The sequence below is a fragment of the Anabas testudineus genome, chromosome 7 (genome assembly GCF_900324465.2).
Source record: "Anabas testudineus chromosome 7, fAnaTes1.2, whole genome shotgun sequence".
Lineage (NCBI taxonomy): Eukaryota > Metazoa > Chordata > Actinopteri > Anabantiformes > Anabantidae > Anabas > Anabas testudineus.
The window spans coordinates 24,134,418-24,158,055 of record NC_046616.1 but is presented as its reverse complement, the minus strand read 5'-3'; the positions used below and the strand labels follow the sequence as shown (position 1 = coordinate 24,158,055).

The window sequence follows — 23,638 nt, the reverse complement described above, 5'->3', positions numbered from 1 at the left end:
TTTTGCAGATGAGAAACGAGCACTGACAAGCAGTTTGTATTAGAGGAAAAGCTTTTATTTTCAAATACAGTTAAACAAGGGGGAATGGGCGTGAGGGGGAGGGGACAGCTTATTCATTCTGTGATATATTTGTAGAAACGGTGATATTACATACAGGATGCACACTTGTGTTTGGTACAAGTTTCCATTTGTGACAGAAAAGAGATGAGAAACGGTCTCTGCAACCTGGACGTGAGCTAACACACGAGGCCATTAACATATCACATTATATTAGCGTTCTTCAGTCTGGATTTAACTAAATTGAATGATGGGACATGAGGACGTGAGTCCTGATTACTGGAGTTCTGCCAGTTATTGAAATTTGGATTCCAAGTACTTACTAGAAGCTGTACTTAGCACTATCACAAAAGCAGATATGAAATATCTGGAGGATAGAATCTCAGAAATAACTTGTTTTTATGTGTGAAGACAAAGAGGATTTATCCTCCGAAGATGGTTGATAATAATAATAATGATCAGAGATCAAAATGAAGATGTATCCGTGTCCCCAACTCTGCTGTGAGACACAGTCCATGTCCCTGCCTGAGGAGGTTGCTCACATGTTCAGTGTACTGACTCAGTAGGTATTAACATCACCTGCTACAGACGCACGATACACAGCTGGATACATCGTGTTCTTGAATTTATTGCTGATTCAACATAGCTGCTTTGGACTAAAGGACAACTTGACATTTATTGTAGAAAAGGAAGTGCTGGTGTTATTTGCATTCTACAGCACTACTAGCAGGCGGATTTTAAGGTTTGTATCTGACATCTTGTACCAGTTCCATGTATCAGTGCGTCTCTATGTGCAGACAGTTGTCACTGTTGTAGCACAAAATAAACCAGTAAGGCAATAATAAACAGAAAGTAGAAAATATAAGTTTTTATGAAAATAGAAAATAAATATTAATATATTTTAAATTAGCTACAGTAACATGGCACCCACCACCAGTAATTTGTAGCTGGGGAATATGAGGATAAGACTGTGTGTGTTGGGTCTACATGTGTGGACAGCCCTGCGTCCCTACAGCTCCGTGCACTGAGAGCGGTTTAGACAGCATGGCTGGTCTGTGGTTGACCGTAGCTTGGCGGATGCAGCCGTGGAAGGCCTGGAGCCCGGCAGGTAGACCGGGAACTGTGACGCTGTCTGGAGGACATGGAGAAGAACAACACGTTAGAGAGACAGAGGGAACAGGTTGTTGTCTGTCGACTTCTGACTGTGCTCCCTCTAAAGCTCTCGTACACTGTAGGACACAGGGAAGCAGCTGTGTGCCATTGAGAGGGGGCAGTTAACCAAGTGTACCTTTGTTGCTGGGAGTAATGAGCTCTTTACAAAGAGCAGAGACTGAATAGTAGGTCAGTCATCCAGGTCTTGGTCTGTTATTTGGTGGCAACTGGACTTTTGCATGTTTCACCTCTGACTGGAAAGGCTGCTTCAGTGCCTTGGTTTGACTGGATGGATGTCATGAGTTCATTCATTAGAGGTGACTCCCATCAAACAGCACTAATGGAAATACTAACTGGTTGAGTTTGACAGCCCCACACTCAAGAGTAGTGCAGCCACTTCCTGGTGCTGGGAGCTGCTGAGACATCTCCCACATAGAGGACGACAGAGTTCTGAAAGTGGGCCCCGTTGTGAGTGTGCTTAGTCATGTCCAACCTTAACCAACCTCATGTAATGTTCACATCAGCACCACGTCAGTGCATGAGTGAAAGAGTGTGTCTCCCTGACCATACAACCATAGTTAAGTAATAATATCTAATGTCACATCTACGACAACAACATTATGAATGTTGGAAAAATGTGTGTGTGTGTACTCACCAGGTACTCCTCCAAGGTAAACGGTCTCCTTTGTCCCCGCAGAGCGGCTCTGTCTGGGGCCAACACTATTCTCACTTGCTGCATCCACATCGAGCTGGAGGACATTGTTCTTCTTCACCACTGGAGACACACACACACAACAGACAACAGTTTTACAAAACGCCGGGGCAGCAACACAGTGACATGTTCACAAGATCTTATGTTGACCTGAACTCACCGGTGATTGTGTGCCACTGTCCGTTACACAGAGAGTCTTCAGAAGTGAAGGAGGTAGAGAATTCACCTTTTCCATAGTTAACTGAAACAATCACCTACACACACACACACACACATCAGGTTTAGTTTTTTACTTTCTTCCACTGTATTTCTTTGTTGACTTAGTGAGTGTTAGAAGTCCTCACCTCTCCCTGCCTAAGGACCAAAGTCAGGTGTTGGTCGGGTAATATGCCAGCATGCAACAGCAGTCCAGAGTCAGACAGGGGTCGAACTTCCAGCTGGATCTCGAAGTCCCGACCCAGAACCAAGGACTCATCTGCAGGGGGAGAAGCAGGGCTGTCAGTCAGCACAGGTAGGGCCGAGACAAGAAGACACAATACGAGCGGAGATTGGGGATAACTACCTATCGCCATGTGTCCTCCCTGGCCGGAGAAGTATGCTGCAGGCTGTAGCAGCTTTTGGAAGCAGGGAACCGTCCCCTGACTGTAAGCGGGGTTTCCTACGGGGGCTTCATTCAGCATCAGATCTCTGACACAACCCACGAAACCAGCAGAACCTGGGGCCTAAAGTTTGCAGACAGATTTATTACAAGAGAAGAACACCGGCACTGTCACGCTCATATAGTAGCTTTAGCTTTTTCTGAATACTGTCATTTAATTTAATAGAAATACGCTGTTGTTTTTGTTTTGCAGGCCACTTCATCTCTGTAGTGTTGCCACAGTTATGTTGGGCTGATAACATTTTCCTGACCGAGTTAAAGCCACTAAGTTTAGAATATTAATGTTGTTATCTTTATTTTATTGTAATCAGATAATAACAAGCTGGTGACTCCTGGTGCAGCTCTACACGTGAATGAAAGTTCTGACATTATGAAAGATCCTTTCTTGGTTAATGTGTAGTCTCGATGTTTTACCATCAGTGAGGGCGGGACACCACCAACATATAACGGTCCAGTGACACGAGTCCTGTCTCCACCTGGAACTCTCTTAGACTGAGAACTGATCCCGTCCACTATCAGACTCATCTTGTCTCCCTCACGCTTTATAAACACCTGTAGAGACATAAAGGGAGAAGAGACAGGCAAAGCATGTTAGGATGTAAAGGTAAGAGATTCACATAATGGCTTTGTGTGAAGTCAACCTACTGAAGAGGGCTTTGTTAAATACAAACTTTGTGAACCCTTTATATTTATTTTATATTTCTGCACAAATACTAATCAATCAATCAATCAATCAATCATTCAATATCAACTTTATTGTCCCCAGGGTGTAGAGGAAAAACAGACACAGGTGAAGTTGGGTTGCACGTTTATACTGATGGGTTAGGGTTAGTGTTTTTACCCCCACTGTGGGTAAAAACACTTTACTACTCTCAAATTACAACTTTAATCCAACTTTTCTTTTGACAGTATGTTAATGTAGGAATGAAAATTAAAGTTTTGTGTCAGATCCACTGACATTTCTGTGCTGGTATCTTAGTCATGTGACTAGGTCTCACCGTGTGCCACTGATTGTCGTCATACTTCTTGCGGCTGCGCAGGCTGGACTTCCTTTTTCCCCCATCCAGCAAAAGCAGCAGGTGGCCACCTGAGACGCTGAGTGACATCACAGCTTTGCCCTGCTTGCTGCTGGCTACGTAGAGAAGAAAACCATCAGAGGAGTTGATCCTCACTGCCATGGAGATGTGAGGCCTGCAGGGAGAGAGAAAGAGAGAGAGAGGGGTGATCAAATATTAACTTCCATACATTTATGTAAATGTATTTATGTCAGAACATCTAAAGTCATTTCATTCTCAGTTGACGTTTTGGCCACTTGGGAACTTCCTCTTCATTCCATAAGAGATTATAATCAAACACTCACAGTGAGCTGGGCAAAGAGTCGTATCTCTGATAGCTGTGTGTGAAGCCGCTGAAATGCATCGCTCCTGTCTCCTGGTCCGGCAGCTCCACCTGACAGGACTCCCTGGTGTTACGACTGCGAGGCCCCGGCAGCTTCCTCTGCTTACTCTGTCAGATGGAGAGTATAAACCTTTAGTTTACGACTATTTTCTTCTTTTGGGAAAAGCAGGATTTGCTGTGTTTGTGTGTGTGTGTGTGTTTGTTTGTGTGTGTGTGTGTACATTGGGTTTGTTGCTGTTTTTGGGCTGGGCTGCAACAATCTGCTGAGGCTTTTTGGCAGCAGGGCAGGTCAGAGGGACGTCGACATTCTCATCAGCTTTCAGCAGATTCATAACCATCTGAGGACTTTTATCTCTGAAGGTGAGAAATAAACACATCTTAAGCCTTATCCTTTAACCTGAGGACTGACACACATACATTTCCACCTCATTCTTTATGGCAATCAGGTTTTCTTTTGTTTTTCAAAGTGTTTTTAAACAACACCACCGTTCTACTAATGCATCAGTACAGATTAAGCAGATATCTGATGAGAAGACACTGAAGGTTTGGATGGAATCGTTGCACTTCCTGCTCTTTTTCTCACCTCTTGATGAAAACATTGCTGATACATCCAGTGAGGTTCTTGAGGCTATCACTGGGCATTCCTCCCACGAAGGTGAGTCCTTGTAAGGTGGCATCACGCCCTGTGCTGTCCCCCGGGACCACCTGCACTTTCTCCAGGATGTCGTCCACGTACAGACGGATCCTGAAGCATGAGCAGAGTGAGAAGACAATTTTAACATACAAGTCTGAAAGACCTGGAGGTTATTTTCAACCAGACTATTGAAGGTGCTTGTTGGCATCCTACCCGTTGATGTTGCTGTAGATGGCAATGTTGTGGCTATTGTCGTCGTTGTATGTCTTCTGTGTCTTAACTCCAATGTTGCCAGCTCTCACCACAACATAGCCGCCATCCAAATACACCTGACATACTCCTTCCTGTGAATGCACATCAACCATATGAGAGTTAGGAGAGAGAATGTCTGAGATACAACAGCACATTGCGTTGCTAAAATGTGTTCATTTCTGTCCATGCCCGATACACAGACTTTAATTCCCACTTTGTGTCATCTATACTTGATTACTGTAATGTTCTCTGTTCAGAGCGGCCACAATCCAGTACTCAAGGTAATGTCTTTATCTTACTATGTAAACTGTGGATTATCTGTTTGTTCTAATTTGGCCCTATATCATCAGAGGTTTTGTCCGACCTGATCATGATGGTAGAACATGAGTCCGTCTTTCTGGCCTGTTCGGAAGCTGAAGCTGGTGTAGAAGTTGTTGTTGATGCTGGGAATGTTTGTCAGATTGAAGTCCAGGTAGCTCTGACCAGTGAAATGAGCCTCACGAGCCACCTGCATGAACACACACACACACACACACACACACACCATGTCAGCTCAAACTGTGTTATCACACAGAAACGATCATCTGTGTTAGTCTTAAACTCTAATAGTCTGCATTTACTTTCTATCTTAATGGTACTCAAAGCACTTTACAGTCACACACCAGTGGCAGAGCTGCTATTAGTAAGCTAACCTCGCCTACCACGGACACCTCAAGGTTAAGTAGAGGATCCATGTTAGCATGTGTAAGAAAGTTGAGTCACAGAGATGATAAAGTTTCTGTAGCTGCACTGTGCAATCGGTCCAAGCCAGGTCACCAAATCCCCTTTCTAATACTCCAGTGATAATTTAGCCAATTCAAATGAATCTTAAAGGACAAAAAACCTTCTCAACACTGTCCATTGTGTTTATTGTGTTAGAGGACGCTACATGGTGATGAATTAGAAAATGTCTTTGCAAATGTAGTAATGTTTAGTACAACAGTACAAGAAGAATAACTCATATTGGACAAAGTCAACTGTGGACACACCAGCACCTAGAAATATCCCATTTGATGTCATTGTCATTAACTCTTTCGTAGTTGAAGTGCTTGCTTACCAGCAGGTTGCTGTCACAGCCGAAACTGACTCCAGAGCTCGTCATGGTCTTCAGGTCGATGTGAGAGCCAGAGACCTTCACGTTCCTAAAACAGCCCTTTAGAGAGCCCTGCTTAGGAAAGTAAGACTTCAACCTGAGTAGAGACAAAACGAGACGGCCTGTCAGAGAGGTCTTCACACAAAAATAACTGTTTCTCAATTTAAAGCTGTGTTATTTAAAAAGGCAGAACACACATCTTGAACATACCGTAAGTTTCTAAATTGGTTCATTACAGCTACCATGTTTGCAAACAAAGACCTACGTCCAGATTCACCAGACACAGAAAAACTTAATAATCCCATCAAATGAACAAGTCCAGTATTCACTCTTAATAGAGCTGGACACTGTGGAGTGTGGACACTCTCTGTAGGTTCATCACTGTGTCCAAATTGTGAAGTTGAGAACTTTTCAAAGAAGAAAACCATTTGGCATATGTGTCCCACGTACGTCTTAGGCATCTTGAGCTGTGGAACTCCTCCCAGGTAGTAGCTGCTGCTGAAGACAGGGATATCTGGGAATTGCTGGTTGTAAAGGCTGGAGCGGCCACTCCTCACTACAACACGCTTCTGGTTTGAACGTACGATGATAATCTCCAGCTACACAGGTAAAAACAAAAGGCAAGTCATCCAAACAGATAAGAAAAGATTTGTACTCAATTTAGGACTAAAACACCAGCTACAGGTTTGTGTCCGACTACACTACAACATGGAACAGTACATAACACACAAGTACAAATTGGAAACATGAATATATATGGAATTAAGAGATGCCAAAATAAATAATTCCTACATACACACTCTAGCTGCTTTAAATTAAAGCTTACAAGACTGACAGACTTACAATTCTGGGTTCAGCATCGTTGACCTTTAGGTCTGGTATAGGTCCGAGCTCCTCCAGTTGACCAGTGAAATAATAGAAAACCCTCAGTCTGCCTTTAAGCACAGCCAGACACAGGAACTGATTCTAATGATATAAGAGACATAGAGAAAACACTGAGCACAGTATTGTCAATATACAGTTGTAACTATTACAACCTGACCTACACTAAACCTTTAAAATAGATGTTGTTACTGATGTTCTGCAAAAATACAAAGATCTTTTTAACAACTGTGTCCAAGGTGTTTCATGTGCCAAGGGGTACACAATGCAAGTAAAGGTGCTAGTGTCTGCCTAAAAAATACAGTACTGAATACAGGTTCTATAATACATGAGTACAAGGCTCCATTAAGAAAAAAGTTCATTTATATCAAAGCTGTTGATATAATGTTAAAGTGACGTCCTGATTCTATGTCAAAGAAGATTTTCTAGTAACCAATATGAAATAACAACAACAACAATCTGTGTTACTATAAATATTACTATAAATCAGGGCACTTTTCCACCAGGAGACAGATGATTCATCATAGGATAAAGGTGATCACAAGTTTGTATTGGTTCGCAGTGAGTCTTCCATCTATGTGGAGTGGACCCTAGCTGTAATGATCCTCGTCACTTCCTGGCCCATGCTTTTATTTTGACTTTCATTTCCGTTCCCAGTCCTGTCCTCACGTCTCCAGCCACACATCATGCCTCGTGAATTGCACCTGGTCTCCCCTGCCACTAATCACCCTGATCAGCCTCTGCTCCCTCACCTTGATCATGTCATCTGTTTCACCTCTGGATCAGTCTACCTTTATAAACTCCCCTCTACTGTATCTCTGTCCATCGCCACATTGGCCCTGGTTGTTCTCTTTTTGTTACTTTGTCTTTTTGTGTCCAGCCATGTCTGCTGCCGAGTTCTGTTGTTACTTTTGTTTTCAAGTGCTTTACCACACGAGTGCTTTTTTTATCTACTTCGATACAATAAACTCTCTGACTGTTTCTCTTTGTGGTGTCTGGCATTATACTTGGGTCTTTTAAAACTCTAAATCCTTAGAAGCCCCTTACAGAGTCATTGGAGCCCCTCATTGTAGGAGTCAAGCATTCAGTCCTGTACCATTCTCAGTGTACACCACACATGCTCTCGTCCACTTGTTCAGAATACAATGGTCAAGGACGAGTCATCTGACCATGACAGGTTTATGCACCTCATACCTGCTATAGTATCTCTCAAATTCAAAAAAAAAAAAAAGTTAATGATGAATGATTTAATGTTGAAAATAGCTTGAACTCATGATTGCAGAATCAATGAGTATTGAACACAGATAATCGATCATTCCCAAGATGAAGGTGATTTAAAATGAATGAAAAGCTAATTAATGCAAAAATAATGTGTGTTAAAACTTTAAGTCAAAAACTTAGAAATACAAAAAGGAAAATGAGGAATAAATAAAAAAAACAAAGTTAATGTTATAGGACAGGATTTTGGGAATGTGATGCATCACGGACACAGAAACACATCATTTAAGAGAGTAATGAATTAATAAGGTAAAGAGTGAGTGAGAACTACCTCATTTTGCAGCAGGAGCAGTATTCCTTTGTCTGAGAGCAGCTTGACTTCCTGTTCAAAGCGCTGGGCGGTGGTCCTCTGATCCTGATTATCAGAAAAGTTGATCTCAGCGAAGCCAGTGCCGTCAAAATACGCTGCATCATTCACCCAGGGCTGAGTCAACACCGGCTTGGATCTGTGTTATTCCATTAGAAATCAAACAGGGAAAGAGTCAGTAAGCTGACAATGAATGTGAATGTGTTCAGTCAAGGACTTTAGGACTTTTAAGAACTTTATCGAAGAAACAAAAACAGAGCTAGGAGCAACATGCACAGGGACAACACTCTAACAAGAAAACCAAGAGAAAAAACAACTTGTCACCAACCTGCCACAAGGTTTTTCCAATGTGGTGTTGATATTGAAGACGTTTTCAAAGTCATACAGACTGAGCACCTCCTCGTTCAGTGTATCTAGCTCGATGCAGCCCGTAAAGTTAGAGAGAGCAAGCGGGGGAGGGGGCTGAAACCAAAACATATGTAATAAGAGCTGGATGGAAATGTACTAACTCCCTTTTCAGATATTCTTGAGACTCCATTCAAAGTAGTGAAAAGTGATTAACTACTTCGAGGGAGCTAAAGGTTTAAAATATATAAATGATGCTCAAATAAGCCACAGCCATGATCCCATGGAACAGAAGAACTGAATGGCTTCACTACTGGGGGGTGTCCACCCCACATGAGGCAGGAGCACACAGTCCTCCATGTACTTACAATGAATGTCCTCGGGTATCCTCCTACATAGAACACGGTGTCATTAATCAAGAGGTTGAGCAGTCCCTGATCTCCTTCGGCCTCCACATCAGCTTTGGTGACAGTTTGTCCCCCATTAATGACTTCTGAAGACATGGACATTTGACCGTACTGAAGGATCCTAAATTCAGACGGACAAACAAGATAAGTAAATAATCACACAGAATAAGGGGACATATGACAATACACACACATACACACACATTGTAGCAATCTTTACGGCAAAGACATGCACATGCAACTGGAGTACAAGCTGTGCAGGCATCTGAAGACTCACACTGACATGCTTTGTAAAGACATTCACAGAAAAGCTATTTCAAAATATATACATGGAACCATGTCATCATATACTGCAGTATATCCAGATATTGTTGTGTGTGTGTGTTACCTCTCCAGCACTACGCTGTAAAACTTCTCGTTGGACAGGACATTTTCAGGCATTTGCACATCAGCTGTCTTTCCCCCGATGTTGAAGTACCAACGCAGTCGCTTCCCCTCCAACACCATGCCCAGGTACTCCTTACTGGACTGCAAGTACCACAGACACAGTGATGGACTACAAACCCAAGCAGCTTTGTCTATCCAAACTAAAGCATGTACCACAGAATGGCAGAAGGATCTTAAAATTAAACAAATTAAGCACACCTAATAAAAATAAAAAAAGAATCTTACAATAAAAATTTTCAAAGAATGAAGGACTGAATAAAAAAGAGACCAAACACAGTGAGTCTCTGATGCTTACGTTCTTGTTGCCGAGGTAGAATATGAACTGGGTGCTGTTGTCCAGCATGGTCTGTGCTGACGGAGTGATGTACAACTTCAGGGAGGTATAGGCGGCCAGGTCGGCCACGTTACGTGGGGTTCGAACCTGGACTGCAGACGCCCCATTAAACTTCATCGACACACTCACCTGGATGGTGGAAGGAGGAGGAGCCAGCATTAAGATATGAGAGCCTGCTGCATTTTCTAGTCCTGCTTCAGTTGTGTTTGTATTATACTGTATGCGTGGGTGTGTGTGTGTGTGTGTGTGTGTATACCTTGCTGGCAGCGTGGCGCGCCTGCTGTATGAGCTGTCGAATGCGGTTGATGTTCTCAGAAATGTTCAGCGTCTGGACAGAGTGATTCTTTAGCTGATCCAACTTTGTGAGGAGTGTGGGAATGGAGGTAGCAAGTTCTTGCACTACAGAGAGAGGGAAAGAGGCAGCGTTACATTAAGGGACGACTTGACTGGAAGGAAGAACTGAATTTTCAGCTTGCAGAGTACATCTCCATAAATAATATTATACACTTCTCTCTGTCTCTACTATGTTAAAATATCTCTGGTTATAGCTTCTTCAGATGATCATTAGACAAGCTTTTCTGTTCAGATAATCTGAATTGAAGAGTTTTCCTACCAGAGGTCAACATATATTTTATTAGAGGCTATGCACAGGGAAGTTTAATACGACTGGTATACATTTACTCCCTAAACTCCTTCCTCATCCCATGTTTAGTGTCTGCTAGTTTGCTACTTTCATAAATGAAAGGCAACACACCAAAAATGGTAAAATTTAATAACCTAATACTGGAGTAGATAAAGGAATATATATATTATAAATATTAATAGTTACTATTATAAAACAATTATAGTGCCATCTGGGTTGAAGTATCACGAGGAAAAAAGGTTCTAAAGGCTCATGATACAAACATATTCCTAGAAATAATAATAATAATGAATACGTGTGTGTAATGTGGCAGTATGTGTCATAAAAGTTGTAGGAGCAGACACACAGAGATTTGTTTTCTTGGTGGTATATTCACACACAGTGGCAAACTCCTACCAGTCTTGTTGGCCTCCATTATGGCCTTGTTGATGCTATCATTGGTGACATTAGTGTCTCCGTAGGTCTGCTGCCATTGGTCCAGCTGCTTTTTAATGGGACGCAGGGCATCGTTGACTTGGGCAGCTGTGGTGTTTGCTAGCTCAGCTGCTCGCTTTGTCTCATTGATCTCCCGGCCTAAATCTGTTCAGAGAGAAGGCAAGATATGCTATGTTACAATTATTGTGAATCAGTTTTCTATTGGATGACTGAGTCATGATCCTGCTAAGAGCTTTTCTCAAGTTACTGTACTATTGTCCAATAAAAACCTACTCTTTCTTTCCTAAAAAAGTCTTAAGCATGTTCACTGCAGTTTCCTGAACAGGCTTATATCTGTTTATGGTGGGCTGTGCTTCTAATTTGAATGACATCTGGCACTTTGAGTCCCTGTAAGCTGCTGAGTGATGTAACTGTTTTGTGTACTGAATGTGCGTCGTTGTACTTGTAGTTGAGTTGAGGCTGTTCTGAATGGCTGTCAGGTTCTTCATCAGCTGATTCTGTTTGGTTTTGATTTCCTTCAATCGCTTTTGAGCATCTTCTAGCTGGGGCTTCATGTCTGTGCAGCAGAAAAGAGGTAGAAACAAATACAAACACAACTACTGAATCATCCCAGACTGATGAAAATAGAAAATCAAAATCACTGTTACACATTTGACTTGAATAAAAACATTCTGTTAAGTGAAGACAATGATGAACATCATGTAATGAAGTGTATTTACCATCGTTGAGTTGATCGTCCAGTTTTTCAGCTTCGCTCTTCAGCTCTATGCTGCGGTTCTTCATAGAATCAGCAATCTGACCGAGGTCTTGATCCTTTATGTTCTAAACACACACGCACACAATACTAATAATACCCATCATCATCCTCATCATCATCATTTAAAGCCAGTTGTTTGTTCTAATTGCTTGTGCACAGGGCTGATTATGTGTTCTGTACCTCCAGAGTAGCGTTAGCAGCCTTGTCGGCCATCTTGGCGGCCTCCTCTGCCTCCCTGATGCTGTTGATGATCTTGTTGTAGGCCTGTGTTACATCTACAACTTTGTCCTTCTTAGTTTCTGCAATCAAACTGTCAACAAAAACAACTTGTGTTTTTTTTTTACATGAGATTATTAAGATCTTCACCTTTACTGTCTACTAACTAACTGAATGTGGAGTTACGTTGCAAACTAATCTCTTACCTGGACAGGTTCATGGCTAAAGTGTACAGCAGCTGAGCGTGTTCCTCAGCCAGCTCCACCAGGTGTTTTGAGGCGTTCATTCCAGAAAAGTTCTGCACTTTCTTTGCAAGTGGTGCCCTGGCACCGTCCAGCTGGGCGGCCAACTTCTCATACTCCTGAGAACGACACTTGACGTGTTAAAGAGCTGTATACCACCTCATGTGACTGTAGCGTCTGCAGTTTGAGTACAGACAGGTACTGTTTTGTTATATGTAATAAATAAATGCCTGAATGACAGTTTACAAACTCTTCTTTGAATTTACCAAATAAATCAAATCAAACTAACGTGGCTTCAATTCAGGCTTCATCTCAGATACACTTCACCTCTACTGTGACTTAAATCAGAAGTCCTGGCAAGTTCATTTAAACACTCACTACATCTACGAACGTGTGGAAGAACGAGGCAGCTTCTAAACACCAGGCACTATGTGAACAATAGCCTCAAATGTGTGTTCGTTCTAGTTCTAACCTCTTTAGAGTCCTGCAGCATGCTCAGCACATCATTGACATGGGCTACGTCATCTTCCGCCATATTTAACTGGTCATTCACCTCCCTCTGCTTCGACAGCAAGTCTTCTATCCTCCTCTGATGGCGAGACAGACAGTCAGTGCAAAGGAAAACGCACTTTTGTTTAGTGTTCAGTGTTTATGTTGGCTTCCAGCTCACCTTTGTGTCCTCCAGGCCTTTCTCGTTGACACTGTTGATCTCAGCAGCTGTGGCTGTGTTGTTCACGGCTTTGTTAAGAGTGTCTCGGAGGTCCATCATGTCAGAGTGGAAACGAGCTAGACGGTCTCTGATGGCCTTGGACAAGTCACTGTTTTCTTTTTGGGAGCTGGCTAACTCCTTGTTAACACGATCCAACACTAGCCGAGGATGGAGGAAGACACAAGGAGGAAGTATGACAGACTGATTAGAGTGTTGTTTTCATGCCATCCATCATCTTCCCAACCAGGATATCACGGTTTGTACAACTTTCAAGGACATCTAGCACGTAGAAAAGTATGAAGATGTAATTCTAAGAATGACAGGTATGTTAGTCGCATGTAGTCATAAGCAGCTCTACTCTTGGATAGAGAGAGACATATTAACCCCACGCACTTCTAGCTAAGAAACGGCAACGTAGCAACCTGGGTCAAAATAAATCACTTTATAGATCTTATAATTTCATCATTCATTCTTTCTAAGTCAATGAAATTCAAATGTGAGCCTTGCCTAAGGAGGGTTTTACAAACTGCGATGATAGTTCCCATCAGGACTGCTCAACAAAATTGCTCCCTAAAATTCTCTTTAGTGGGACAAAAAATGGAAGAGACTCCAGACTCCAAAGAGTAACAGAGGAGGGATCCCTCTTTCAGGACGGACGAGCTGATGCTGCATGTATAGAGCACAGTTTGTCCCAGAGGTAAAGACCATGTAACAACTAAAATTTCATATGCATGTACACACAAATTCAATCAATGCAGAAACTGGCAGATAACCAGTGTAACTTTAAGACCGGAGTCATGTGTTCTCTCCTTCTGGTCCTGGTAGGACTCTAGCAGCAGAGTTCTGGATCAGCTGTAACTAATTAATAAGGTTTTCTGGACAAAGTAGAGAGGAGAGCTTTAGAGTAGTGCAGTCTGCTGGATATAAAAGCATGCATTTGTCTATCTGTGTCAGTAAGAGTAAGAGGAGATGGCACAGCAATATCTTTAAGATGATAAAAGCTGATTTAGTGACTGACTCTTAAACATTTGCTGTGACGTTCTCAGATCTGTTTTTTGATGCACGTGTTTCTCTGAGTGCTTGAACTTACATTTTTCGGCTTCGGTTTTCTCTTTGTCTGCTACTTTCTTCTGGCCCGCACAGCTTCTGAACCTCATCTCCCTCAGCATGACCTGGGCCTCCCTCATCATCCTCTCCCGCTCGTCCTCCTCCTGTTCGTCCTCTGTGTTATTCAGTGACGACCTGTTTGCCATCAACAAGATATCTACAGAAAAATGACAAAAATTAATTTGACCAGTGTAACATATATAGAACAACAATATAACACGTGGAAATGTCTGTAAACCTTTTTACTGACAAAAAATTCAAGCTTAAGGTTTGTCCCCTGAAGTCCCTTTCATGTTTTTAAGTCCCTTCATGATCTGGTGTCCTACCGTTTATGTCCATGGTCATGTTGTTAATGAAGGACAGGAGGTCTTGTGCCCTCAGGTATGTGTTAGTGGTACTGTTACGTAGGTCATCAACCCTGTTGATCATCAGTGTTGCCTGGAAAACAACAAAACAGAGCTGTAACTGGTAATTAATGAATAACTGTTTGGTGAATTAAACTGGTAAATATTCTGCAAGCAAAACACAGTTTTGTAATTTCTAGTTTTCTCCCGAGACTTATTGAATAATAAAATAAAGTAGCGAAGAACAATGTGGATAAAATAAATGTGACAAAAATAAAACACTTTCTTCTAAGATAAAAGTCAAAATTCTGGAATGAAATAAAAATTTTTGAGATTAAATTCAGAAGTGAGTTTGAAGACAGAACACATTTTTTATACTGTCTATAATCCTCTAATGTATTCTTATCCTCCTCAATTATCTTGATCATACTAAAATAAGACTACTCAAGCTCGTATGATCCCATATTTCATAGAGATTATTTTAAAGATGAATAGTGATTTTGAATCATTAGAGTTTTTTTGTCACAATGTAATTATATACAAAGAAAAGAATATTACAGAATTGTTTGTTCATTCGACCATGTGTAGCCAAGTGCATTTGTCTTGGTTCACTCGTGACCAATAAACACAACTGTTGTGTAATTCACTTGGCTTCTGACTCTGAAGAGCAGAGTCAAAATTCAGCTAATTTAATAAAAATATTTTGTGTTGGCACGAATCCACAAATGTACTTTTCTTTACTGTCTTTGATAGGGACCACACCTTGCCCTGCAGTTCATCAATGTCATCACTGATGGTTGTGATTTCAGCATCCAGCACGTCAGCCCGACTCCTGCTCTCATCCAGGGTACCGTTGTAGTTCTCTATGGCGCTCTAGAACCATGAGAAGTGAATTTAATCTGTTTTCAAATTAGCTCCAGTGTCACTCTAGTCACAAGTGTGGCTAAAACATCTTAGTGTGTGGGAAAACTCACAGCGATCTCCTCCAAAGACTTGTTAAGATTGTTCAACTGAGTCCAGGCCATGGAGCTGGCGTTGAGGCTGCTCATCAGACCGGCTACTGAGTGGAATTCATCGTCCATCTTTTCCAGATCCGCCAACAGGACTGTGACACAGCTGTCACATGCTGCAGAGAAAAACACTTGGGTCATTTCTAAGATTTTTTTTCCTGTTAATATGTACTGTATATATATATATATATATATGTTTATATATATATATATATATATATATATATATATATATGTTTATTATATATATATACTGTAAATGTTTCATCTTTGGCCCCCAGCTGTAGGTGTGTGACTTACGTTCACAGTGCATTTCGTGGTGGTGCTCTACAGGTACACTGTGTTTCTGTAAGCAGCTGTCACACTGTTTCCCTGTCATCCCCTCAGGACAGCGGCACTCTCCTGTGCGGGGGTCACAGCGACCTCCTCTACAGTTGCACTCTTAAGACAGTAACCAGAAACAGACATTAATAAGTGGCTTGGTTATCTTACAACTTTCTTATGTCCCAGTTTATTTAAAGAAATCAATCATAAACAAAAGGACTCCATCATAGAAGCTCCGATTTAACTACTGTCATTTCTAACACTTATTATTTAACATATAATTAAGTTATTTTAAAATAACAATTTGTACTTATAATAAATGTTGATCCCTTTTTTGTAACATTACACATGAGAAAAAATCTGATAAACATATGGCACATGAAGAATATTAAAATGTTTTCACAAAGAAGGACAACACTCAACTGTCAGTGAAATGAACTGTTCTATGTAAAGCATTAAAGCAAATTATTTAATACATGTACCTAAAAGATAACCCATGATATATGAATCATATCACTGAAAGAGCTCGTTCCACGTGCTGTATTGTGCATTGACGTGCCCATGTCATTTAATGCAAGGAAAGGTTATCACTATGACACAGAGTCTATCTATAATAGAAATATGAAGAGATGCAAAAATTGCACTTTATGCGTATGCATGTCCAGAATTCTAGGATCACCTACTCTTGCATCCATTAGGTCCATAGTCCCAGTGTCCAGGAGCACACTGTCTGCAGTTGGGTCCATTGACTCCGGGCTGACAGGCACACTGTCCAGTCTGGGGGTCACACGGCTGCACAAGAGCTCCAGAGGCATTACAGTCACACTGACGACAGCCAGAGCATGAGTCGAAACCAAATGAGCCATCCTATGAAACAAAAGATTCAGCCAGTTGCAGAAAAGTTAGAGTTCTGTAAAATCAGGTAGTAGGTATATTGTCTGTTTGCTAAACTAACTGCAGTAACTACAGACAACTCTACAGATTCAAATTCAGAGGGGGACTACGGGAAGCTCCTACCTCACAGCGCTCACAGCGTGGTCCAGTGACTCCTGGTTTACAGCGACAATGTCCAGTGTGAGGGTCACATGACTCAGTGCCACACGGAGAACAGTTGCATTCTGTGTGACAAAAAGAAAATAAACACATCATTTCAATTTTCTGATAAAGGAAAATCACCACAACTCACAGGTGCCAGGTACTTTTATTTATTTCTCCTTCTCTAGAGATCTGTCAACAGACTAGGCACAGATGAAAAACATGTGTGGAACATGTTGCAATTCAGCTGTAGAACTTGAAGCTGAACTCACTGGTGCAGTTTTTGGCAGTGATGGCATCTCCATAGTAACCAGGAGCGCAGACGTCACAGTGAGGTCCGGCTGTGTTGTGCATGCAGCTCAGACACTCTCCAGTCAGAGGGTGACAATCCGTGAACAGCATGTTGGGGTCTGTGTTGCTGTGGCAATGGCATGGCTGACACCTGCTGCCGAGCACCATTGGGTTGCCATAGAAACCAGGGGCGCACCTGTGTAAGTGTTGCATGGGTAATAATGTGTTTTAAAAGACTTTATTTTTTCTGTTTCCTTCCTTAAAAAAATAAAAAAACAGAATAAAACTTAAATGATTAAAGGTACAAGAAGTAAAAACTGTGGTTCCTTAAAGTCAAAAAATAATATATGTAATTAATAATAATGTAATGTATATATAAATATAAATACAGTACACATTCTACTGTACACTACTGTAGAAAAAAATAAAAATAACTTCAAAGGAGGCAAATTTTAAATTTGCAGGTTTCAACACTCAACACTGGAACCACCAGCCTTTGAAAGGTTTTATATTGCTTCATTTTGGACGGAACACATCCACACAATGTGATGAGGAGGTTGTTTACCTTTCGCAGTGTGGTCCAGCATAACCCGGCATGCAAAGACACTGCATCCTGTCATTTTTCTGCACACAACCCTCTGCAAAACTACAGACAGACACAGCAATGACTGGAAGAAATACTTCTGTGCTGTATATATTAAAACTCTGTGGAGTGAACAATGATGATGAAACTGGTGGGTGAGAAGAGAAAGAGGACGTATCAAATTAGAGGGAACATTTAAAAGTTTTAGAATCAAATGTACTGACTTGTTGGATGGCACCCTCAGGGGGCAGGGACAGCTGGAACAAGACACTGCCTGTCCATCAAGACTGTTGTTGCCAAGGAAACCACCCTGGCATCTTTCACAGTGATCGCCAATTGTGTTGTGCTGGCAGTTCTAATATGCAGAAAGAGAATAGTGATGATGACAACTCTATAAACAATTTAATGGTAAAGAGACCAGTGATGACAAACAGGATTTACTGTTATTACCTCACAGATACCAGATCCATCCAGGCAGTGGTCAGAGTGTCCGTTACAGTTGCAGGGAACACACTTCCCCAAAAACAGACCAATAGTGTCTCTGTAGTAACCTGGAGCACATTTCTATAGAGAGGCGTGAAATATTAGATGTTTTATTTTCATTACTGATTTCCACATCAGACTATTTTAAAACTTTTCATTTAAAATACTTGTTATTATCTTGATTAGGTAAAAATGTAATGTAAAAACATTTTTTCATAGTCCTAACCCAAGAACCAATCTGGTTTCTTACCTGACATGAGTCTCCCAGGTAGTTGGCAGGACACATGCAGATCTCCACGTTGTTGGCGTGGCGACCAGAGGGCAGGCTTTCAGCTCCTTCTAGCACGGCACCGCGAAGTGACACGGCGTGTGCAGACTGGGAGTGCAGAGCTCTGATCTGCAGAGACTCCAGGCTGACCAGAACCATCATCAGCTCCTCCCGAGACACTGGGTTACCAGTCTGAGCGTGACGGAAACTTCCCTTAAGGAGAGAAAGGAGAGAGGAGGAAGAGAGATGACTCAGTCACTTGTTAGGTCCACAGTTACAATTCAATTCACTTTGATTTGTATAGCGATAGGGGCCAGTAATTCTGGAAATATAAAGCTCCAAGACTGAGGACATCTGCAGACAGTACAAAGAGAGGGAGACAGAAAGGAGGACGCACAACTATAGGAGAGAGAAAACCTGGGTCACCTGATTCATCTCTAACTATAAGCTTCATGAAAAAGGAAAGTTTTAAGCCTAGTCCTAAATGTAAATGTAGAGCTCAAAGTATTTTATTTCAGATTTTAAATTCAATTCTGGATTTTACAGGGAGCCAAATTAAGGTAGGAGAAATATCATCTCTCTTGCTAATTCCAGTCATGAGATATCTCATCTAAATGAGATATCTCCGTCAAAGGTACCTGAGGCCAATGATAAGTCATCTAAAGTAACATTATGATTAGACATCAAGTCCTGTCCTGCCAGTGCTGTTTCTGTGCTATGATGTACTCTAAATTCTGACTGGAAATCTTCATATAAGTTATTGCCGCGCAGGTGGTTGTACAATTGCTTAGAAACTATCTTTTCAAGAATTTTGGCAGATTGGATATTGGTCTATAATTCACTAAGACCCCTGAGTCCAGAGTAGGCTTTTTGAGTAGGGGCTTGACTACAGCAACCTTAAAAGCCTGTGGTACGTAGCCTATTTGTAAAGATAGATTGATCTGATCTAATATGGACGTGCTGATTAAAGGTAAGACAGTCTAGTCTGGATGGGGTCTAAGAGACATGTTGATCGCTCACATGATTTCATTATTGAAATTAACTCAGCATGGCCTATGGGGAAGAAGCAGTCTAAGTACAAGTGAGAGTCTGGAGACAGTTTTAGACTTTTTTTTTAACTTGTGATGACTTTCTGTCCATCTATACACACACTGACACATAAAAAAATCTACAGAAACACATCAAACAAAAACATAACATTGTTTTTCTCTGCAGCAGCATGGGGACATAAAAATTAGGGAGAGAGGAATTAGAGGACCAAAGTAGCAGTAAAGAGCTACTATAATACTCCAACACATATTACTGTGGTGGTTTAAAGGAAGGACAGATACAATAATACTTGATATGATATGAACAGGTTTGGAAATATGTATTGATGCTGAAAACCAAAATTAAAGTCTAATTCGAATTCTAAAGTCTCCTGGCTTCAGCAGCTCAGGACTGTATGCAAAAGTGATGTTACCTCCACCATATGAACTATTCCTGGGTGAGGCTTTTCAGGTGAGGAGTACTCTCTTTCTATGAACACCAGGGTCATCTGGTTTCCCTGCAGTAGGGAAAAAACAGAGGAAATATAGATGAGTAAATATGTGTGTTTTCACACTGCTTTGTGTGTGTGAAGCTAGGTAGTAGTTACTTATATCATGTGTTTGCACCTTGAGAATGATGTCAGGCCTGGAGGCTTCTGCAGGCAGAGGGAATGCGTCACCCCTCATTGTCTGAGTGTGGAGACGGTACCTCAGATAACCCCCATAGGAAGAGACCTGGACAAAAAGGAATACATGGGAGACTGAGATACTAAAATGATAAAAACAAAACAAAAAGTAAAAAGGAACGAAGCAGAAACCAGACAGATAGAATGCCTGTATTACTATGATAATATGATGTTGGTGGTTTATAGAACAGGACTTGGACTGTCTTTAAACAGCTGTTGGCCTGCAGATCAATGAATAAATCCTTTATTTCATTTGTACTAGATACTACTACAACTACCGTACAGTTATCATTTCAGGCATAATTTAATAAACCAGAGTTTAGTATTTGAACTCCACTAATTGTATTTGTCACCAACCAAATAGTGGCATCATAAAGATGGTATCATAAAGTGTTAGGTACAGAAAGCTCTTCCTGGTTGTATTCATTATTCTTCTTCTTGCTAAGGAAACAATGAATTGATTAAATTCCAGTCATTTAATTAACCTGATGTTCTTAATTAAACTTAACATTTTGAATGTTTGCCTTATGTTGTTAAATGAATCAAACTCGATTTGCTTTTTGCTTTCAAGCCAGTAGATAAGAAGATTCTCATCCCACTCTTATTAAAGTGTCTGCTGGTGCCAGGAACTTATGGTTCGTGTTTGTCACTCTGTACATCTGGTGAACCAGGCACCTATTTCTACTCTGGATGTTAAGGTAGGCTAACTTGCAGTAGCTTTATATAGTGTGTAACTATGTGCTCAATGTCAAACAAGGGTTATTTATGACGACTCCTTGTTCAATCTATAAGTATGTCCTTCACAGCTGTCAGTAGACATCAGTGTAAACCTGAACATTAAGTCCAGCTATAAAACTTTATCCCAGCTTTAAAGTCCAGAGTCCACAGTCCTTACCTTGTCTCCCAGGTAAGTTTTTGGTGCATGCCAGTGGAGATCCTGGTAGACATCAGGTACGTCACTGAGGTCAGCCTCTACAAGGTCCTGACCAGGGTACACTGTCACTGGTACCTCCTGTCTGTCTGCTCCCAGTAACACCCAACCCTCCATGTCCATGATCTGCAGAGAAATCATTTTAACAACATATATTGACTTAATCACTACTGACGAATGCAAATACATTCAGTGGAGCTGAAATGTCCTACGTCTTTTGATTTGATAGTAAGCTGTACATTTTTAGGTTTAGCAGACGAAACAAGCAACTTGATGACATCACTCTTTTACTGGTTGGATTCCTGTGTTACAAGGGCACATATGAAACATCTCTTAAATTCCTTAAATCTTTCTCTCTTTTGAGGATAATAAGTAGCTAATATGACTGAATGTGTTAAAAAAACAAAACACCTCTGTGCGTCTCTTGTCAGAGCTGCGACAGCGGTCGGTTGCTCCAAAGCAGAAGCAGCTGGTGCAGCCCTTGGGGTTGGTCGGGTCCAAGTGGAATGTGCCAACTCTGCACTGATCACAGCGAGAACCCTGGACGTTCTCCTATGCAGGGGTGACACACAGAAGGTCAGAAGATACATAAGGTTCAGAAAGATTTGTACATGTGTTTTAGTGTGTGTGCGCCAGCTGCCACACCTTGCACAGACACTGTCCTGTGAAGGGGTTGCACACTTCCTCCTCGGTTCCGGCCTCGTTGCAGTTACATGGCCTGCAGTTGGGGTACCCATAGAAACCCGAAGCACAGCGGTCACACTGGCGGCCGACAATGTTGTTTTTACATCTAAAAAAAAAAAAGAAAAACATGAAAATCTGCTAATTCGAGTGAGAAGCAATCTGATTAGGGAGACTTTATTTTCATATTACCATCCTTGTCTCGTCCAGACAAAGATGATACATTCCTGTCTGTACTGTGTGAGTGTGTGTGTATGGGGGTTTTGGGTGGGGTGAGGGTTGATAGTGATTTCACATAGTTTGAATGCATCAGTGCAGATTGAAAAACAGGAAAAAGAGAGGGAAACAGAAAGAAAGCACAAACAAAGCATGAGAACATTTTCAGTACACACCTGCTTACAGGAATTACGAACTCACTGTTATTTTTTATAAGACAATGTACAAGTCAGAGTGGAAATGTGTGGAAATGTAAAAGCTATAGTGACATCTCTAAAAAGCCCCTCTCAGAGTTGCTTCATTTAAAAGACCTTTGATAGATTTCTCTGCACTCTTAGGTCAGTGTCACTCGAGAAACGAGTGTGATACTTGCACACTGTACAGATAAAGAACTCAAACCCAGCATGAACTCAAATAAGAGAAAGTACATGCCCATTTTCTAAAATACAATATAAACACTTTTAGAGTTTTATGCTGCAACAAACAAATTGTGACAGAATTGTCAGTCAGTATATAATAATAACACTGTGAAAGGTTTCAGGGACTGTTTGTGACCTTTAACCCTCAGGGGTCCAGGGTATTATTGGTTTATGGTTCATGTTGTCAATATTTGGTATAATTCTTTCTGCATGATCTCCCCTGTGTGATTTTACTGTTATTTCTTCACTGTATTAAACACTGAACCTAAAAAGCACACAAGAAACATCAAATCTGAATATATATTATTCAATGTGAAAACAACTAAAATTATTTTTTACTGTTTCTTCCAGCAACAGGAAATAACAGAGATATACAGAGAAATGCAATACTGGGTTGTTGGTAGTCTTCAGAGAACCAGGGCAGACTGAGGTGGTGCATTTTAAAACCTGCAGCTTCCACAGAACACAAACAAGAGTTGGCAAGAACAGCCGGCCATAAACACAGGCGATTAACTCAGCATGAGGGTCAGAGCCAAGAATATGTCAGGAGACAAAATGAGGTGAGAAATAACTGCCTTTTTAGGTGTTTCCCAACAGAGGCCTGACATTTGAGTGCAAAACTTTCCAAACTAAAGAACTGTAATCTTTGCAGGACAGCAATGAAAAGAGCAGGAGATGAATCGTGGCTCTGAGCAAAAACAGAAATTAGAAGAAACTGAGAGTTGTATCAGAGGGGGAGAATGGACTTACCTGCACTGTCCACTAAGTGTATCACAGCTGACATCAGGGGAGACGATGCCGGGCCGAGAGCAGTTGCAGACCTCACATCCCACCACCGGGTGGCAGCCAAAGGTCTGCATCTCACACTCGGTGCACTCAGGGCGCAGTGTCCTTGGAGGACAGATACAATCACCAGTCACTGGTTCACATAACCTTGTACCACAGTTACAAGCTGCAGGAGAGACGAGCAAAGATACAGTTAGTTTAACAGAGGCAAAACTCCACTGAAAGAGAAGTAGAGTAGACTTTAGGACATACAGAAAGGAGAGAGGACAGAGGAATTCATTCACTTAGAGTTTTCCTGAAATGTTTTTCCCAGTTACAACTTATTAAACACATCAGTGAGTTTGTGGCTTTTACTCTGGTGTGAATATAAAAACCTCGGGTTAACGTGTTGACAGGTGCCAGCAGGTATTAATGAATAATTAGATTTTAGGTTTAAAATAATGTCTGTC

The 23,638-nt window shown here is 41.3% G+C and overlaps 1 protein-coding gene across 1 annotated transcript in view; it reads right to left on the bottom strand.

The window, feature by feature from the left end:
* Nucleotides 1-48: 48 nt before the first annotated feature.
* lama5 (laminin, alpha 5) overlaps nucleotides 49-23,638 on the bottom strand; it is a 76,778-nt gene continuing 53,188 nt past the window's right edge. The window contains exons 35-80 of the mRNA XM_026367465.1: nucleotides 23,154-23,355; nucleotides 21,733-21,877; nucleotides 21,499-21,639; nucleotides 21,052-21,213; nucleotides 20,098-20,205; nucleotides 19,905-19,988; nucleotides 18,425-18,655; nucleotides 18,142-18,255; nucleotides 17,916-18,046; nucleotides 17,674-17,754; nucleotides 17,090-17,304; nucleotides 16,800-16,900; nucleotides 16,466-16,649; nucleotides 15,759-15,899; nucleotides 15,423-15,574; nucleotides 15,211-15,321; nucleotides 14,431-14,542; nucleotides 14,088-14,261; nucleotides 12,959-13,155; nucleotides 12,761-12,877; nucleotides 12,253-12,407; nucleotides 12,011-12,140; nucleotides 11,793-11,895; nucleotides 11,516-11,629; nucleotides 11,035-11,217; nucleotides 10,252-10,394; nucleotides 9,957-10,124; nucleotides 9,603-9,742; nucleotides 9,176-9,335; nucleotides 8,791-8,924; nucleotides 8,427-8,601; nucleotides 6,839-6,961; nucleotides 6,446-6,594; nucleotides 5,960-6,092; nucleotides 5,228-5,371; nucleotides 4,825-4,955; nucleotides 4,561-4,722; nucleotides 4,199-4,331; nucleotides 3,940-4,085; nucleotides 3,578-3,770; nucleotides 2,994-3,131; nucleotides 2,484-2,643; nucleotides 2,266-2,396; nucleotides 2,082-2,175; nucleotides 1,865-1,984; nucleotides 49-1,189 (exon numbers count right to left, since the gene is read on the bottom strand). Of these exons, the coding sequence (XP_026223250.1) occupies nucleotides 1,041-1,189; nucleotides 1,865-1,984; nucleotides 2,082-2,175; nucleotides 2,266-2,396; nucleotides 2,484-2,643; nucleotides 2,994-3,131; nucleotides 3,578-3,770; nucleotides 3,940-4,085; nucleotides 4,199-4,331; nucleotides 4,561-4,722; nucleotides 4,825-4,955; nucleotides 5,228-5,371; nucleotides 5,960-6,092; nucleotides 6,446-6,594; nucleotides 6,839-6,961; nucleotides 8,427-8,601; nucleotides 8,791-8,924; nucleotides 9,176-9,335; nucleotides 9,603-9,742; nucleotides 9,957-10,124; nucleotides 10,252-10,394; nucleotides 11,035-11,217; nucleotides 11,516-11,629; nucleotides 11,793-11,895; nucleotides 12,011-12,140; nucleotides 12,253-12,407; nucleotides 12,761-12,877; nucleotides 12,959-13,155; nucleotides 14,088-14,261; nucleotides 14,431-14,542; nucleotides 15,211-15,321; nucleotides 15,423-15,574; nucleotides 15,759-15,899; nucleotides 16,466-16,649; nucleotides 16,800-16,900; nucleotides 17,090-17,304; nucleotides 17,674-17,754; nucleotides 17,916-18,046; nucleotides 18,142-18,255; nucleotides 18,425-18,655; nucleotides 19,905-19,988; nucleotides 20,098-20,205; nucleotides 21,052-21,213; nucleotides 21,499-21,639; nucleotides 21,733-21,877; nucleotides 23,154-23,355 (6,614 nt within the window). The 3' untranslated portion in view covers nucleotides 49-1,040. The remainder of the gene's footprint in view (nucleotides 1,190-1,864; nucleotides 1,985-2,081; nucleotides 2,176-2,265; nucleotides 2,397-2,483; nucleotides 2,644-2,993; nucleotides 3,132-3,577; nucleotides 3,771-3,939; nucleotides 4,086-4,198; nucleotides 4,332-4,560; nucleotides 4,723-4,824; nucleotides 4,956-5,227; nucleotides 5,372-5,959; nucleotides 6,093-6,445; nucleotides 6,595-6,838; nucleotides 6,962-8,426; nucleotides 8,602-8,790; nucleotides 8,925-9,175; nucleotides 9,336-9,602; nucleotides 9,743-9,956; nucleotides 10,125-10,251; nucleotides 10,395-11,034; nucleotides 11,218-11,515; nucleotides 11,630-11,792; nucleotides 11,896-12,010; nucleotides 12,141-12,252; nucleotides 12,408-12,760; nucleotides 12,878-12,958; nucleotides 13,156-14,087; nucleotides 14,262-14,430; nucleotides 14,543-15,210; nucleotides 15,322-15,422; nucleotides 15,575-15,758; nucleotides 15,900-16,465; nucleotides 16,650-16,799; nucleotides 16,901-17,089; nucleotides 17,305-17,673; nucleotides 17,755-17,915; nucleotides 18,047-18,141; nucleotides 18,256-18,424; nucleotides 18,656-19,904; nucleotides 19,989-20,097; nucleotides 20,206-21,051; nucleotides 21,214-21,498; nucleotides 21,640-21,732; nucleotides 21,878-23,153; nucleotides 23,356-23,638) is intronic.